Here is a 16,557-nt window from a genome sequence, read left to right as displayed (position 1 = left end):
CGCCGTGTCTCCTTCTCTACACACGGCGTTTGCCCACTCCAGCACTATTCCCATGAGGCAGGAGACGAGTGCAGCCACTCTCTCCCTTCCCAAGGGAGCTGGGTGCACAGTGGCCAGGTGGAGGTCCAGTTGTAACGAATCCCTGGCACTGTGATGCCGTCCCATCATACTCCCAGGGAAGGGAGGGACGCATCCAACTGGAATTCTCTCCGGACGGGACGGGAGGAGGCAAACCCAGAGACTTCCTGTCTCTCCCAGCGGTCCATGGTCTGGACAACGCAATTCATCATGGCACCAAGATTATGTAACATGGCCAAATGTTCCTGGAAGCGCTCCTCGACTCCTCTAACCGAGGTACCTGCTCCTGCTGACTCCATTTAAGGTGTGTAATTCTGTTACGTGGCTGTACTGGAGGCGAAGTCAGGTGCGAAAGAGTGGATTTTAGTAACAAGCACACTTTAATAACGTTCCACATACAGTATAAAGCACAAAAAACATACAATGTGCTCATAACCAGGAACATAGAAAATAAAGCACGTAACTAAACCACATAACATCCAAACAATTACACACAAAGACATTATGTGAAACTAAATACATGTAGATGATTGGGGGAATGAAAACCAGGTGTGTATGGAACAAAACAAGACGGGACAGTAGTGGAGAAGGTGGAAAGTTAAGTTCCTCAGCGTACACATCACGGACAAACTGAAATGGCTCACCCACACAGACAGCATGGTGAAGAAGGCGCAGAAGCGCCTCTTTAACCTCAGGAGGCTGAAGATATTCGGCTTGTCACCAAAACCACTCACAAACTTTTACAGATCGAGAGCATCCTGTCGGGCTGTGTCAACGCCTGGTATGGCAACTGCGCCGCCCACAACCGTAAGGTTCTCCAGAGGGTAGTGAGGTCTGCACAACTCATCACCGGGGGAAAACTACCTGCCCTCCAGGACACCTACACCACCCGATGTCACAGGAAGGCCAAAAAGATTTTCAATGACAACAACCACCCGAGCCACTGCCTGTTCACCCCGCTATTATCCAGAAGGCGAGGTCAGTACAGGTGCATCGAAGTTAGGACCGAGAGACTGAAAAACAGCTTCTATCTCAAGGCCATCAGACTGTTAAACAGCCATCACTAACATTGAGTGGCTGCTGCCAACATACTGACTCATCTCTAGCCACTTTAGTAATGAAGAAATTATGTAATAAATGTATAACTAGCCACTTTACAATGCCACTTTATATAATGTTTACATACCCTACATTACTCATCTCATATGTATATACTGTACTCTATACCATCTACTGCATCTTGCTTATTCCGTTCGGCCATCGCTCTTTCATATATTTTTATGTCCATTTTCTTATTCATTCCTTTACACTTGTGTGTATAAGATAGTTGTTGTTGAATTGTTAGGAAAGATTACTTGTTAGATTTTACTGCATGGTTGGAACTAGAAGCACAAGCATTTCGCTACACTCATTAACGTCTGCTAACCATGTCTGTGACAAATAAAATTTGATTTGGTGTTAGAAGTCAGAAGTGCAGAACCCTAATTATAAGACATTATAGAGTCATAAATGCTTATAACAAAAAAAATAAGTAGTATACCTGTTAGCAATTAGTAACGTATTAGACTCCCATTGATGTCTGAGGAGAGAAAGGAGTTTTTAATCCAGCTGGTAGTACATTCTGGATATACTCTACTCTCTGGATTTTTTTTACTGTATTTATTGAAATGAGACTAAATGTCCTATCAAGCAGCTTCTTACAATGCCTGGCATAGGGAGTTGTCCAACTCTATACACACCCCTTGCAGCGGAGGCCATGTCCAAATGTCAAGTGTTTGTGAAATAAATGTCAACCACCACCGGGATGAAAAATCTATGCAAATATAAAGCGTCTGTCACGCCCTGACCTTAGAGAGCCTGTTTATTTCTCTATTTGGTAAGGTCAGGGTGTGATTTGGGTGGGCATTCTAGTTTTCTATTTCTTTGTTGGCCGGGTATGGTTCCCAATCAGAGGCAGCTGTCTATTGTAATCATACTTAGGCAGCCTGTTTTCCACCAGCACTGTGCGTCCTGTGCCTCCTTTCCGCACTCGCCCTGAGGTGCGTGTCACCAGCCCGGTGCCACCGGTACGCCTCCCCAGTCCAGAGTTTCCGGAAACAGTTCCCAGTCCGGAGCCTCCGGCGGCGGTCCGGTTCCACAGAGGCGGAGGGATCAGCAAGTTCGGGTCTACGCCCCTAACCAGAGCCGTCACCGAGGCTAGATGCCCGCCCGGACCCTGCCTCAGAGTCAGGTTTTGCGGCCGGAGTCCGTACCTTTGGTGGGGGGTACTGTCACACCCTGACCGGACTGCGGAAATCCTGTTTATTTCTCTATTTGGTTAGGTCAGGGTGTGATTTGGGTGGCCATTCTAGTTTTCTATTTCTTTGTTGGCCGGGTATGTTTCCCAAACAGAGGCAGCTGTCTATCGTTGTCTCTGATTGGGAATCATACTGAGGCAGCCTGTTTTCCACCTGAGTTTGTGGGATCTTGTTTTTGCACAGTCGCTGTCTAGCCCTGCAGAACTTTACATTCCTTTATATTTTGTTGTTTTGTCGGTGTTTCATTATTAAATGATCATGAACACTTTCCACGCTGTGCTTTGGTCTCACTCATTCAACGACGGATGTAACAGCGTCTGAGTGAGAGAGAGAAAAAGCAGTGATTTTGAAATGCAGCATAGGCCAGGACGGAAGAAATATGGAAATCCTCTTGAGTCATGTAGTGTTGAAACTGATGTCCCCCGATAAGCTGTCTATAGTGCTCACCCAGGAATTATATATGGTATTGACATGCTATCAAATTGCCTGCCATGCTCCGAGTATCAGTGGGAATTGAAAAGAAGACCTATTTCTCTATCATTTTTGAGTTTGAAGAAAAATCCATGGCCCACAAAGGAGATCAAATCTAGAATATCTGGTATCGAATCACTTGCTCATGAATCAGTACAATGCAACTTTACTTGTAAATTGTGATTTTTTTTTTTAACAAGCCTCCCACGCACACTCATAAAACAGGCTGGAAGTACAAGTTGAATGCCTTACTCAAGGGCACAATGGCAGTAGGTGGGACATGAAATTCTGATACCAGTTACCTTACGGTTGCCGGCACATTCCCGCCCGAATATTTCCCTTCAGCCATTGGAATTAAACCAGCAACCTTTTGGTTACTCTAACCGCAAGGCTACCGACACCTTTACACATTGATGGGTGACAAGAATTAAAGACACTATATATACAAAGGTAAGTGGACACCCCTTCAAATTAGTGGACTTGGCTATTTCAGCCACACCCGTTGCTGACAGAGGTATAAAATCGAGCTCACAGCCATCCAATCTCCATAGACAACCATTGGCAGTAGAATGGCCTTACTGAAGAGCTCAGTGACTGTTAATGTGCCACTGTCATAGGGTGGCACCTTTCCAACAAGTCAGTTCTTCAAATGTCTGCCCTGCTAGAGCTGCCCCGGTCAACTGTAAGTACTGTGAAGTGGAAACGTGTAAGAGCAACAACAGCTCAGCCGCAAGTGGTAGGCCACACAAGCTTACAGAATGGGACTGCCAAGTGCTGAAGCGCGTAGAGAGTAAAAATCATCTGTCCTCTGTTGCAAGACTGAGTTTCAAACTGAGTTTGAAAGCAATGTCACCACAAGAACTGTTAGTGGGGAGCTTCATGAAATGGGCTTCCATGGCTGAGGAGCCACACACAAGATCACCATTCGAAATGCCAAGCGTCGGCTGGAGTGGTGTCAAGCTTGCTGCCATTGGACTCTGGAGCAATGGAAACGCGTTCTCTGGAGTGATGAATCATGGTTCACCATCTGTCAGTCCAAAGGACTAATCTAGGTTTGGCGGCTGCCAGGAGAACACTACCTGCCCGAATGCATAGTACCAACTGTAAAGTTTGGTGGAGGAGGAATAATGGTCTGAGGCTGTTTTTCATGGTTCGGGCTAGGCCCTTCAGTTCCAGTAAAGGGAAATCTTAATGCTACAGCATACAATGACATTCTAGACGATTCTGTGGCTCTCCATAACTACCAGGACCAGCACACTCACAGCATGAAACCAAACCGCAAAACATACTGTATAATAATCCCATCCCCACCCTTGATTGGAGGACCTCAAACATTTCTACATTTGTGTATATAATTATTACAACACTCATCAATTCCAACCTTCAGGCAGCCACAGATCAACCAATCTTTCCCAAAAAATCATAATATGACCATTTCTTCTCACAATGCATCCCTCTATTTTCCCAAGGTGTCTCACTAGGGACTTGAACCTCCCCATCTGCAAAATGTCTGCTGAAATTGCCCTAAAAATAAAACATTTACCCAAGAGAACAGTGATATTTCCTATTGACTGACTGGGGTCTTTGAAATCCCCCAGCAATACAATTTGCAGGTACAATTAGCATAATAACCATTGCTGGACATGACTCCAAAAACAAGCTACCGATGGACAGTAACAAAATAAATGCTCTATTGATTCTTTCCACATGGCAGTCTGCACCGTTCTGAATGTTGAATACCCCATATACTGATCATTTTTTGTTGTTGCGAGAATTGTATATAATAGCTTAAATTGAAATGCATCAATAGTTGTTTTGTATATCAGTTCATAAACCAGATGCCATGTTATTGGGATATTAAAAAATCTGTTCCCAACTATCTTGAATTTTACGCGGCATTGTTGTCAACCCTCGACCTTAAGAGAAACTGATTCATTTTATGATTTATTAGTTATTTTAAGCCATTTATGATCCTTAATTGGTGGCAGACAACCAAAGTCAGCCTGCAGGCACCCAGCAACGTCACAAGGAGTCACTAGGGCACGACGAGCTAAGTAAAGCCCCCCTGGCAAAACCCTCTACTAACCCGTACGACACTGGGCCAATTGTGCACCACCCTATGGGACTTCCGGACACGACCGGTTGTGGGATCAAACCCCAGGTGATGCTGCGCCACTCAGGAGGCCGGATATGGGCAGTTGTTATCTGTATAACAGCAAAGAGCCCCCTATTAAACATTAGATCTGCCTGTCTTAGTAGCCTACTGAAAAACCAGTTTAGATTTAGATATATAGTTTTGGCATAATCGAATCTTTAAGAGAGAAATGTAATGCCTTGATATCTAATAGTTTTAGCCCTCCAAACTCTCATTACATAAATATACCCATTGCACTTTATCTGGTTTTCCATTCCAAATAAAATGAAATATTTTTTGCTCACATAACTTGAAAAAACATTCTCCTGGAGTCGGTAGAGCCATGAATAGATATGTAAATGGTGATATCACTAGAGATTTAATAAATGTACTTTCCCCATAGATGGACAGGGGTTTACCTTTTCATGCTTTCAAGATCCTATCTATTTTGATAAGGTTTCTCTCAATGTATATTCGCAAGATCATTCAAATTTTCAGGAATGTGTACACCAAGCACATCAACTGCACCATATGACCATTTAATGGGGAGACCACATAGAGAATTATCTCTGATTATTGTCAGGACCCGGTTACGAACCTGGGTCTCCGGAGTGAGAAACAGTCACTTAACCAACTGAGCCACGAATAGTCAGCAGAACCCAGAAGATGAGGCAGACACAGCAGTACTTAAGACGGTGTATTTAATAAAGTAAAAAAGGAGAAGTCCTTCAATACAAAATGGCAAATCCAAAAGGTGGTAGGTATAGCACAAAAAAGCCTCAAGAGATACTCAAAAACAAAAACAGAATTCCACAAGAGCATCCACCGGAAACGACAAGAATACACAGAACACTAGGGCTGGGTGCTAACATACAAACACAGAGCACAGAACTGAGGGAAACTAAGGGTTTAAATACAATCAGGGGAAACGAGGCACAGGTGCAAATAATAATGGGGAACAAGGGAAAAAACATAAGGTCAAAAAGCACAATGGGGGCATCTAGTGACCAAAACCCGGCACAACCCTGGCCAAATCCTGACAATTATAATCACAGCCGTGTATATCTCCCCCCAAGCAAACACCTCGACGTCCCAGAAAGAACTTCATTGGACTGTAAACTGGAAACCATATATCCTGAGACTGCATTTATTGTAGCTGGGGATTTTAACAAGGCTCATTTGAAAACAAGGCTCCCTAAATTTTATCAGCATATTGAATGCGCGACCCGGGCTGGCAACACTCTGGATCATTGCTACTCTAATTTCCTCAATGCATACAAAGCCCTCCCGTGCCCTCCTTTCGGCAAATCTGACCACGACTCCATTTTGTTGCTCCCAGCCTATAGACAGGAACTAGGTCTGGTCAACACTGGTCCAACCAATCTGATTCCACACTTCAAGATTGTTAACTTGTTATCAGTATAAAAGACACCTGTCCACAACCTCAAACAGTCACACTCCAAACTCCACTATGGCCAAGACCAAAGAGCTGTCAAAGGACACCAGAAAAAAATGGTAGACCTGCACTAGGCTGGGAAGACTGAATCTGCAATAGGTAAGCAGCTTGGTTTGAAGAAATCAACTGTGGGAGCAATTATTAGGAAATGGAAGACACACAAGACCACTGATAATCTCCCTCGATCTGGGGCTCAGGAAGACCACCAAAAACCCTGAAATTTCAATTTTCTGACAAAATAGAACTGCCTAATGCGGCGGTGTTGCCATCTACTGCAGATATAGCCTGTCGTACTATCCAGGTCTGTACCCAAACAATTCGAGCTTCTACTTTTAAAAATCCACCTTTCCAGAATCAAGTCTCTCACTGTTGCCGCTTGCTATAGACCACCCTGTCACGATCAAGGAGTGGATCAAGATGCAGCGTGGTATGTTTCCAACTTTAAAGAACAAAACAACACCACAAACAAACGAAACGTGATGCTAATATAATGTTCACAGGCAACTATACATAGACAAGGTCCCACAAAGCACAATGGGAAAATGGCTACCTAAAATATGATCCCCAATCAGAGACAACGATAAACAGCTGCCTCTGATTGGGAACCATACTATGCCAACAGAAATATAATTCACCTAGATAACCAACTGTTAAATCACACACCAACATAGAGAATAAAAGATCTCTATGGTCAGGGCGTGACACACCCTCTGCCCTCAGCACCATATGTGAACTGATTTCCCCCCTCCATCTTCAGAGCTTGTGCTGCTAGGTGACCTAAACTGGGACGTGCTTAACACCCCGGCCATCCTACAATCTAAGCTTGATGCCCTAAATCTCTCACAAATTATCAATGAACTCACCAGGTACAACCCCAAATCCGTAAACACGGGCACACTCATAGATATCATCCTAACCAACTTGCAGTCCAAATATACCTCTGCTCTTTTCAACCAAGATCTCAGCAATCACTGCCTCATTGCCTGCATCCTCAACGGGTCTGCGGTCAAACAACCACCCCTCATCACAATCAAACACTCCCAAAAACACCTCATCCCATCAGTAGAGGATGCCTGGTCATTCTTTAAAAGTGCCTTCCTCACCATCTTAAATAAGCATGCCCCTTAAAAAAATTGAACCAGGGACTGATACAGCCCTTTGTTCTCTCCAGACCTGACTGCCCTTGACCAGAAGAAAAAATATCCTGTGGTGTTCTGCATTAGCATCGTGATATGCAACTTTTCAGGGAAGTTAGGAACAAATATACAGAGGCAGTTAGGAAAGCGAATGCTAGCTTTTTCAAGCAGAAATGTGCATCCTGTAGCACAAACTCAAAAAAGTTCTGGGAGAATAAGAACACCTCCTCCCAGCTGCCCACTGCACTGAGGCTAGGAAACACTGTCACCACAGATAAATCCACTATAATTGAGAATTTCAATAAGCATTACTCTACGGCTGGCCATGCTTTCCACCTGGCTACCCCTACCCCGGTTAACAGACCAAGCCTCCACATTTATCCTTCACCCAAATCCAGATTGCTGATGTTCTTAAAGAGCTGCAAAATCTGGACCACTACAAATCAGCTGGGCTAGACAATCTGGACCCTCTCTTTTGAAATTATCTGCCGAAATTGTTGCAACACCTATTACTAGCCTGTTCAAACTCTCTCTTGTATCGTCTGAGATTCCCAAAGATTGGAAGCTGCCGCGGTCATCCCCCTCTTAATAGGGGGAGACACTCTAGCCCCAAACTGCTACAGACCTATATACTGTATAACCTACCCTGCCTTTCTAAGGTCTTCGAAATCCAAGTAAACAAACAGATTACCGACCATTTCGAATCCCACCGTATGCAATCTGGTTTCAGAGCTGGTCATGGGTGCACCTCAGCCACGCTCAAGGTCCTAAATGATATCATAACCGCCATCAATAAGAGACATTACTGTGCAGCCGTATTCATCGACATGGCCAAGGCTTTCGACACTGTCAATCACCACATTCTTATTGGCAGACTCGACAGTCTTGGTTTCTCAAATGATTACCTCACCTGGTTCACCAACTATTTCTCAGATAGAGTTCAGTTTGTCAAATCGGAGGGCCTGTTGTCCGGACCTCTGACAGTCTCTATGGGGGTGCCACGGGGTTAAATTCTCGGGCCGACTCTCTTCTCTGTATATATCAATGATGTCGCTCTTGCTGCTGGTGATTCTCTGATCCACCTCTACGCAGACGACACCATTCTGTATACTTCTGGCCCCTCTTTGGACACTGTTAACTAATCTCCAGACGAGCTTCAATGCCATACAACTCTCTTTCTGTGGCCTCCAGCTGTTAAATCCTGTCATGTCCCCTTCTCTGGCGCTCGAGGTCGCCAGGCTGCTCATCATTACACACACCTGTCACCATTGTTAAGTGCACTAGCGCTTCATCGGACTCACCTGGACTCCATCACGTCATTGATTGCCTCCCCTATATCTGTCACTTCCTCAGTTTCATTCCCATGTCTGCATTGATGTTGTTTTGTTTCTCTTGTCCTGATGCTGTTCTTGTTTAGTTTCATGTCTATTTATTATTAATTCCTCACTCTGTACTTGATTCCCGTCTCCCAGTGTCTGTGTTTACGGAACCGTTACTAAATCCACTTCAATCAGTGTAGAGGAAGGGGAAGAGACAGGTTAAATGACCATTTTAAAGCCTTGAGACAGTTTAGACATGTATTGTGTATATGTGCCATTCAGAGGGTGAATGGGAAAGACAAAATATTTCAGTGCCCTTGAACGGGGTATAGTAGTAGGGTCCCGGTTTGTGTCAAGAACTGCAACACTGCTGGGTTTTTCATGATCAGCAGTTTCCTGTGTGTATCAAAAATGGTCCACCACCCAAAGGACATCCAGCCAATTTGACACAAATGGGGGACGCATTGGAATCAACACAGGCCAGCATCCCCGTGGAACGATTTCGACACCTTGTAGAGTCCATGCCCCGACGAATTGAGGCTATGAGGGCAAAAGGAGGGGGGTGCAACTGAATATTAGGAAGGTGTATGACAAGTAGTATGGCGCTGTGGCTCAGAGTATTGTCTCTGCATCCTATTTAAAGTATTCTCATTGAATTTATTTATTTTTTATCTGTTCAGAGAAATTTGTATTTGAAGTTGTTAGATTTATGTCCCATTCTACATCCTGATTTAACCAGGTTCTGATCACTAGATAGTATTTTTATTTTGTTTAATTTGTACATTTACAATAACATGTATGTGGATTGTTCTAAAATGTGGTAGATTCATGAAGAAATAGGATCATTTTATCTGCTAGGATGGTATTGAGGCATGTCAGTTAGTCTGTTTTAACAGATGCTAGGGATGCCATCTGTGGGATAAAAGCTTTTAATCACAGATAAATCCATTGGACTGTGCAGCAAAGGCATTTAAGAGATTAAAAAGCAGTCCCTCTGGGAGACTTTCACACGCTTAACCATGCTGATTTCCGACTTCACAACTTCATCGACAGGCTATCGTTTTTGTATAAGTAATTGATAGGCCCTACAAAAATTCACTTGGAGTAATACCAAAGAGCAGTGACCATTGCTTGTCTGTCTTTGGCAGGCTAAAATGACTGTCATGCATAAACATGGCTCCTGTATGAAAGTTTTGGTACGAGTGGGAGGGACTACTTTAGGTCACACTTCCTTATTGATTGGTTGGCATAAGCAAACGTGACAGTCCCCTTCAAATAATTGTCTGGTAAGAATAACTAACTTGCCAAATACCTATATTTCCCCCATTAAACAGATAAATATGTAATAAATGATATTGTTTAGGAGCGAAGAGGTGACATATCGCTTCAAGAGCGACTCCTACTTCCGTGTTGTCCCTCAATGTAAAGCAGTCCTATTACAGGAAGCTGTAGCCTAATCTGTAGGGGTTAATCCGCGTAGTTTACAGGTATTTAACCATTAAAACCTTCGAATGTTACATTGTATCGTTGAGCAACATACGTTAGAATCAATATCAATGTTCGTGACATTCGAATCCACCGAGTAATTATTATTATTTTATTTTTAAATACATACATAGGTTGCGTTATAGTCTATCACAGTGCCATTTATGTAGGTGATGTTAAAACGTAGACTTTTGAATAAACCTACAATTCAGTTTACACAACGTTTTAACGAATTCACGACTGAACTCGTGTTCATGATTTAATGTTACAGTGTGCCCTTGATCGACCCTCTTTCAATGTAATTTGATGAAGTGAAGGAGCAGCGATTTCGGAGAATACGGACGATATAAACTACATGTAACAAAACAGAAGATTCAATCGCTGCCCACGTCAGAGGAACTGCGGTACATTAGCGGAAGAATGCCAGCGGGTAAGCGAAGTGATTTGTTTTTCAAAGATGTTTTAATTTGAAAGGTTGTGGTACTTGTTATCAACAGCGGTACATTGACGAAGGGGGTCGCTTGTTCAACCCATAGCGTGTTTCACAATGAATCATTTGTCCATCCAAAGGTGTTCAAAGCATGGTTTTGATGGAATTATCAGGGCCATCAATAATTGTTTAAAATCGAGCAGACATTTCTTGGGTGCACAAGGAAATCGCTCTGTTGCGTCGTTTTGTGTGTGTCGCAACATTGTATGTTCACTCAACTCAAATATGAGAGATTTTCTAGGCATTGGTGGAATTAGCCTAGTAGAAATGCAATTGTGGTGTTTCAATTAGTTGTCAGTACCTTGACTTGAAGACTACGTTTAGGACTGTGGGCAATATGACATAAAATAAAAAAGGTAAACACAAGGTGTAAAATTAGGCCTGGTTTCTGATTGACAGTGGATGTGTTTGCACGTTCTTGGTTCTAGGTCAAAGATTGAGTGCTGGGTTCAATCTGTATCGCTGACGGGAAACGCACTTTTCACGCCATTTCGATAACGGAGACGTTTTCGTAGCAGGGTAGGAGCCTGCGGTTTGGGTTGGAGAAAATGCTGTCCTAACCTGCGACGAAAATCACTTTCTCGAAGTGGCTTGAAAAGAATGTGGCCCTATAACTGAATTATGTTCACATTTTAAAGGTAATTTCTGCAACCAGCGGGAACATTGCCTTTTAATTGTCAATTGCGCTATACAGCGGATCGTCAGGCTACGGATTGAATAGAGCCCTAATTTGTCTGTAAACCACCCTAAATTCTTCTCATATGCTTCACGATGACGCTATCTAAACAAATGCATATATTTTGAGCCAGGACGTCTTTGAGTCTTAATCCGGAGCAGATATTTAAACGTTTTTGGAAAATGTGGTCACATAAATCGAGGGAGATATGAACGTAATTATGTTACCAAATTTAGCATCTGCACCGTTCTTCCAGTAAATGTGTTTTTGTGACATTCTGTGTACATTTTCGAAGTAGTCCTTTGTGCATAAAAAGTGTATGATTTGTTGAATTTGAAATCAATGGTTTTTGTTTTGCGTAGATTTTGAAGTGAGAAATCTGAGTCTCCGGGTCATTCTGTTACTGTGGAATTGCCCAGCTGTAACATGATACCCTCATACATTGATATTGCTTGGGCCAATCTATCAGTGGAATATGGCCTGTTTGTGTAAATGCTCAAAGAGTGTGTGTTGGAGCAGGGTTTATAACATTTTCTTGCTCTGGCAAAGCGGTGACCCAGGGATGTTTGCAACCCTTCCAAAAAATATTCCAAACATTTGTTTTAATGAAAATATTTGTAGACCGTTTCATTATGTTGACATCACCACAGTTTATTGGAAGTGTAAACTCGATCATACCTTTCTAGCTTTCTTGGCAGCATAGTAAAAATGTTGCTGTTGTAAAGCAAATTTCTGCAATTCAACATTTTTCTATTGAGCTGAAGGACAATTGTTTAGTTTTATGGCTAATGTCCTGCAGTTTTATGCATTTTGCTATGGCTAATCCTGTGTTCCTCTGCTCAAACATAAAAACAAAATCAATGGGCATTTTCAATTGGAATTTCAGATTCTCCCTGACTGTCAAGCTTTTATTTGATTGTTAGTGCTCAAAAATGGTATAATACAAAAAGTGTGTGTGTGTATGATATATCCCCCGTCCAAAGTTTGGACACCTACTCATTCAAGGGTTTTTCTTTAATTGGACTATTTTCTACATTGTCCAATAATAGTGAAGATATTAACTATGGAATCATGTAGTAACCAGAAAAGTGTTAAACAAATAAAAATATATTTGAGATTCTAAAAGTAGCCACCCTTTGCCTTGATGACAGCTTTGCACACTCTTGGCATTCTCTCAACCAGCATCACCTGGAATACTTTTCCAACAGTCTTGAAGGAGTTCCCACATGCTGATCTCAATTGGCTTGAGGTCAGGTGATTTGTGGAGGCCAGGTCATCTGATGCAGCACTCCTGTATGTGTGTTTTGTGTCAATTGTCCCGTTGAAAAACAAATGATAGTCCCACTAGGTGCAAACCAGATGTGATTGTGTTTCGCTGCAGAATGATGTGGTAGCCATGCTGGTTAAGTGTGCCTTGAACCCTAAATATATTAGACAGTGTCACCAGCAAAGCACCATCAAACCGCCACCTCCATGCTTCACGGTGGGAACCACACATGTGGAGATCTTGATCTTGAATTTTTCCTGAATTGATTGACCTTCATGTCTTAAAGTAACGATGGACTGTAATTTCTCTTTGCTTATTTGAGCTGTTCTTGCCATAATATGGACTTGGTATTTTACCAAAACAGGGCTATCTTCTGTATACCACCCCTACCTTGTCACAACAGAACTGATTGCCTCAAAGGCATTAAGACATAAATAAATTAACTTAACAAGGCACATCTGTTAATTGAAATGCATTCCAGGTGAATGCCACATGAAGCTGGTTGAGAGAATGCCAAGAGTGTTCAAAGCTGTCAAGGAAAAGGGTGGCTACTTTGAAGAATCTCACATAAAATATTTAGACTTATGACTGGGACCGTATATGTTGTGTATATGAGTCAGAACACAATCAGAAGATATATTTATCTGGTTTGGGTCATTTAAGTTGACACTGAAACTGAAAATTACCACTTAGACGCCCCACCTAAGAAAAAAAAACCTGTAATTAGTTCCAGTGCCTGTAATTTCCTCCATATTAAAGGGATGGTTTGAGATTTTGTCAATGAAGCCATTTATCTTCTCATTAACACCTAAAGTGTTAAGCACCTCAATTAAGTAATTAGCTAAGACAACCGTTGCTATTATGTCCGCCAAGGCTTGACTGAAGCTGGGGGAGTTATTAAATAAAAAAAGAATACAAAAAAAGGCTCAGCAGCACCGCAGTCTCAGCTGATTAGTGTAGTGCTGTACTTTTGTTTTGTGGCTTCCCATTGTTTCCCTGCACACTATTGTTCAGCTGAGAACTCCACATGTTCCCTGTTTTGAAGTGTAGGCCTAATTGTTTTCCACAGACGAAGGCCTTGTTTACACTAAAGACTGATGGAGATGACAAGTTGGATTGCTTTCTAACGTTCCCTTGGGTGAAGTTGCCCTAGAGGGCCTGGACACTGATCTTGAGTCAGTGTAGCATTTTCCCAACTGGTTAAATATGATCGACAAATGAGGCCCATGGAGTGCCCCCATTGTTGAAGGGAAGACCATGATCTGTTTACACACAATATTAATACTTGAGGTCGTGCAGTGTCTACTGGGTTTATCTTCTCACTGGTAGTCAATGATTCCATGAATTACAGGTCTTTCAATCATTGAATTTAAGATCCTTAATTTACCATCACGTCCACACACATATCTGGGTTGTGACTGGTAGGGAAGAAACATTTTGAAATGGCGAGGTACTACCTGAACTTGTTAGATAAGTGACTTTTTTTTATTTTACTTTAGCGTGCCTTACTGAACAGGATCTTGGTTTCCCAAGTGTAGGCCTAAATCCATTTCAGATTTTTAGACAAATTCCAGACATACGCATGCGTCACCAGACTCAATTACCGGGATGGCTAACTCTGGAAATCCGTTCGGTCACCACTGAGTAATAAGGTAGATCTGCATTTTCATTTAAAGGTTTGAAAGTTGCATGTTTTGGTGCCGCTAGGGCAGTTCAGACGGCTGGGTGATTACTTATCTTAAATTGCTTGTAAATATTGTATGTTTTTATTGCATTGGAATTGTAAATATTGTGTGATTGGCTCCCTTGCAAAGGAGGCTTTGGTCTCAATGGGATTTCCCTGTTTCATTACAAGTGCATTTATTTTTTATTTTTAACCTTTATTTAAACATAAGCAGCCTAAATGGGGAGGGACCTACCTAAATTTGTCAATTTTAATCATTTTAATAAACTGTTTTTCAACGTTGTACATTAAATGAATACACCCCATAGTAGTGTTGCACCCCTGGAAGACTGGACACATTCTGTAGCACACAATGTGAGGGCACCAAAACCTCTCCAATCAGAGCAGTTTCTCCTATGTGTGCCTGCTGAATGCAACCCTGGTCAAGTTTTACAACTTTGAAATTAGTCAAAGCTTATTATACATGGAATTCAGCTATGTCAAGATGCATCCCAAAATGTAATGGCGGTTGCGTCAAATTGGCGGTTGCGTCAAGTCGCCTGTTCTCCATTGTAATTTGTCTTTGTGAATAGAAAACTTAACACAGGCTTCTTTGCTAATTCAATGAAGTCGAGGGATGATGGGCCTTGCCAGATAATGGATTTGATATACATACATACATCCTGCTGTCTCTCTTTGCGATGCTAATTGTGAAACTCAAATGCATTAAAAAGGCAACTCTTACATATGGCTGCATTGTTTTGATCTTCTATTAAGGAATTGGATGTTTGGTGGTACAGGCATATTAAGGATCGTTCCCCCTTTTTCGCAAACTGTAATTTGTATGCATCACCAAAGACTCGTTCGGTAAAGAAGGATTTGGCTTAAATATATGTAAATATATTGCTTTTCCATCGCCTAATTCGCGTATCTTTTTGGGAATGGAATTGTATGCTTGTGTGGGATAAGATTCCTTTTCCCTTTGTGAAATTTCCTGTTTTGGGGGATTTTCACTTTTTAAAGTAGATCTATTTTTGTGTATGTGTGTGCACAGGTGTGTTTCATATTTCACTGGGTCTTTGTCATTATTTTTGCAGAGCGGAACACTAACATTATAACCCACTGCAAAGATTTGTCCCTGGTCTGCCTCCTGCATTGTACTACACAGAGCACCAAGGATGCCAGGTGAAGCCAAGTATATAAGCGCAGTGTTAGTATGACCAGCTTGCAAAATCAGCAGTGAAATGTAAGCAAACACTTTAGTTATTAAGATAACACAAGTAGCTTGTGTGTTTGACATATTTAGCCTATTGGTGATGTAGGCATGGATAGCCCCAGGAAAGTAGGTTACACAGGCATGTACTTATTGCGTAAAGTATACATTTCCATAGTTTCAGGGGATCAGAGCTCCCAAATACTTTGATACTAATGGTGTTGGTGGCAAGCTTGCTGTCTGTGTGGGTAGGTGGCTAGCTAGCTGGCTGGGTGGGTGGGTAGGTGGCTAGCTAGCTGGCTGGGTAGGTGGCTAGCTAGCTAGCTGGCTGGGTAGGTGGCTAGCTAGCTATCTGTCTTGGTGGGTAGGTGGCTGGCTAGCTAGCTGTCTGGGTGGGTAGGTGGCTGGCTAGGTGGGTGGGTAGGTGGCTGGCTAGCTAGCTAGCTGTCTAGGTAGGTGGGTAGGTGGCTGGCTAGCTAGCTAGCTAGCTGTCTAGGTGGGTGGGTAGGTGGCTGGCTAGCTAGCTAGCTAGCTAGCTGTCTAGGTGGGTGGGTAGGTGGCTAGCTAGCTAGCTGTCTGGGTGGGTGGGTAGGTGGCTAGCTAGCTGTCTGGGTGGGTGGGTAGGTGGCTAGCTAGCTAGCTGTCTGGGTGGGTGGGTAGGTGGCTAGCTAGCTAGCTGTCTGGGTGGGTGGGTAGGTGGCTAGCTAGCTAGCTGTCTGGGTGGGTGGGTAGGTGGCTAGCTAGCTAGCTGTCTGGGTGGGTGGGTAGGTGGCTAGCTAGCTGTCTGGGTGGGTGGGTAGGTGGCTAGCTAGCTAGCTGTCTGGGTGGGTGGGTAGGTGGCTAGCTGGCTAGCTGTCTGGGTGGGTGGGTAG

General features: G+C 42.9%; 1 protein-coding gene across 3 annotated transcripts in view; it reads left to right on the top strand.

Annotated features, from left to right (window-relative positions):
* Positions 1-10,317: 10,317 nt before the first annotated feature.
* Positions 10,318-16,557, top strand: part of efr3a (EFR3 homolog A (S. cerevisiae)) — a 235,686-nt gene continuing 229,446 nt past the window's right edge. Inside the window, exons 1-2 of one of the 3 annotated variants that reach the window (XM_064942642.1) lie at positions 10,318-10,378; positions 10,648-10,806. In XM_064942642.1, the coding sequence (XP_064798714.1) occupies positions 10,797-10,806 (10 nt within the window). In that variant the 5' untranslated portion in view covers positions 10,318-10,378; positions 10,648-10,796. Of the gene's footprint in view, positions 10,807-16,557 lie in introns of all 3 variants that reach the window. The other 2 variants (XM_064942651.1, XM_064942632.1) reach the window with 2 other exon arrangements.

The sequence above is a fragment of the Oncorhynchus masou genome, chromosome 3, assembly GCF_036934945.1.
Source record: "Oncorhynchus masou masou isolate Uvic2021 chromosome 3, UVic_Omas_1.1, whole genome shotgun sequence".
NCBI classification, from domain to species: Eukaryota; Metazoa; Chordata; class Actinopteri; order Salmoniformes; family Salmonidae; genus Oncorhynchus; species Oncorhynchus masou.
This window is presented reverse-complemented; position numbering and strand designations above follow the sequence as displayed.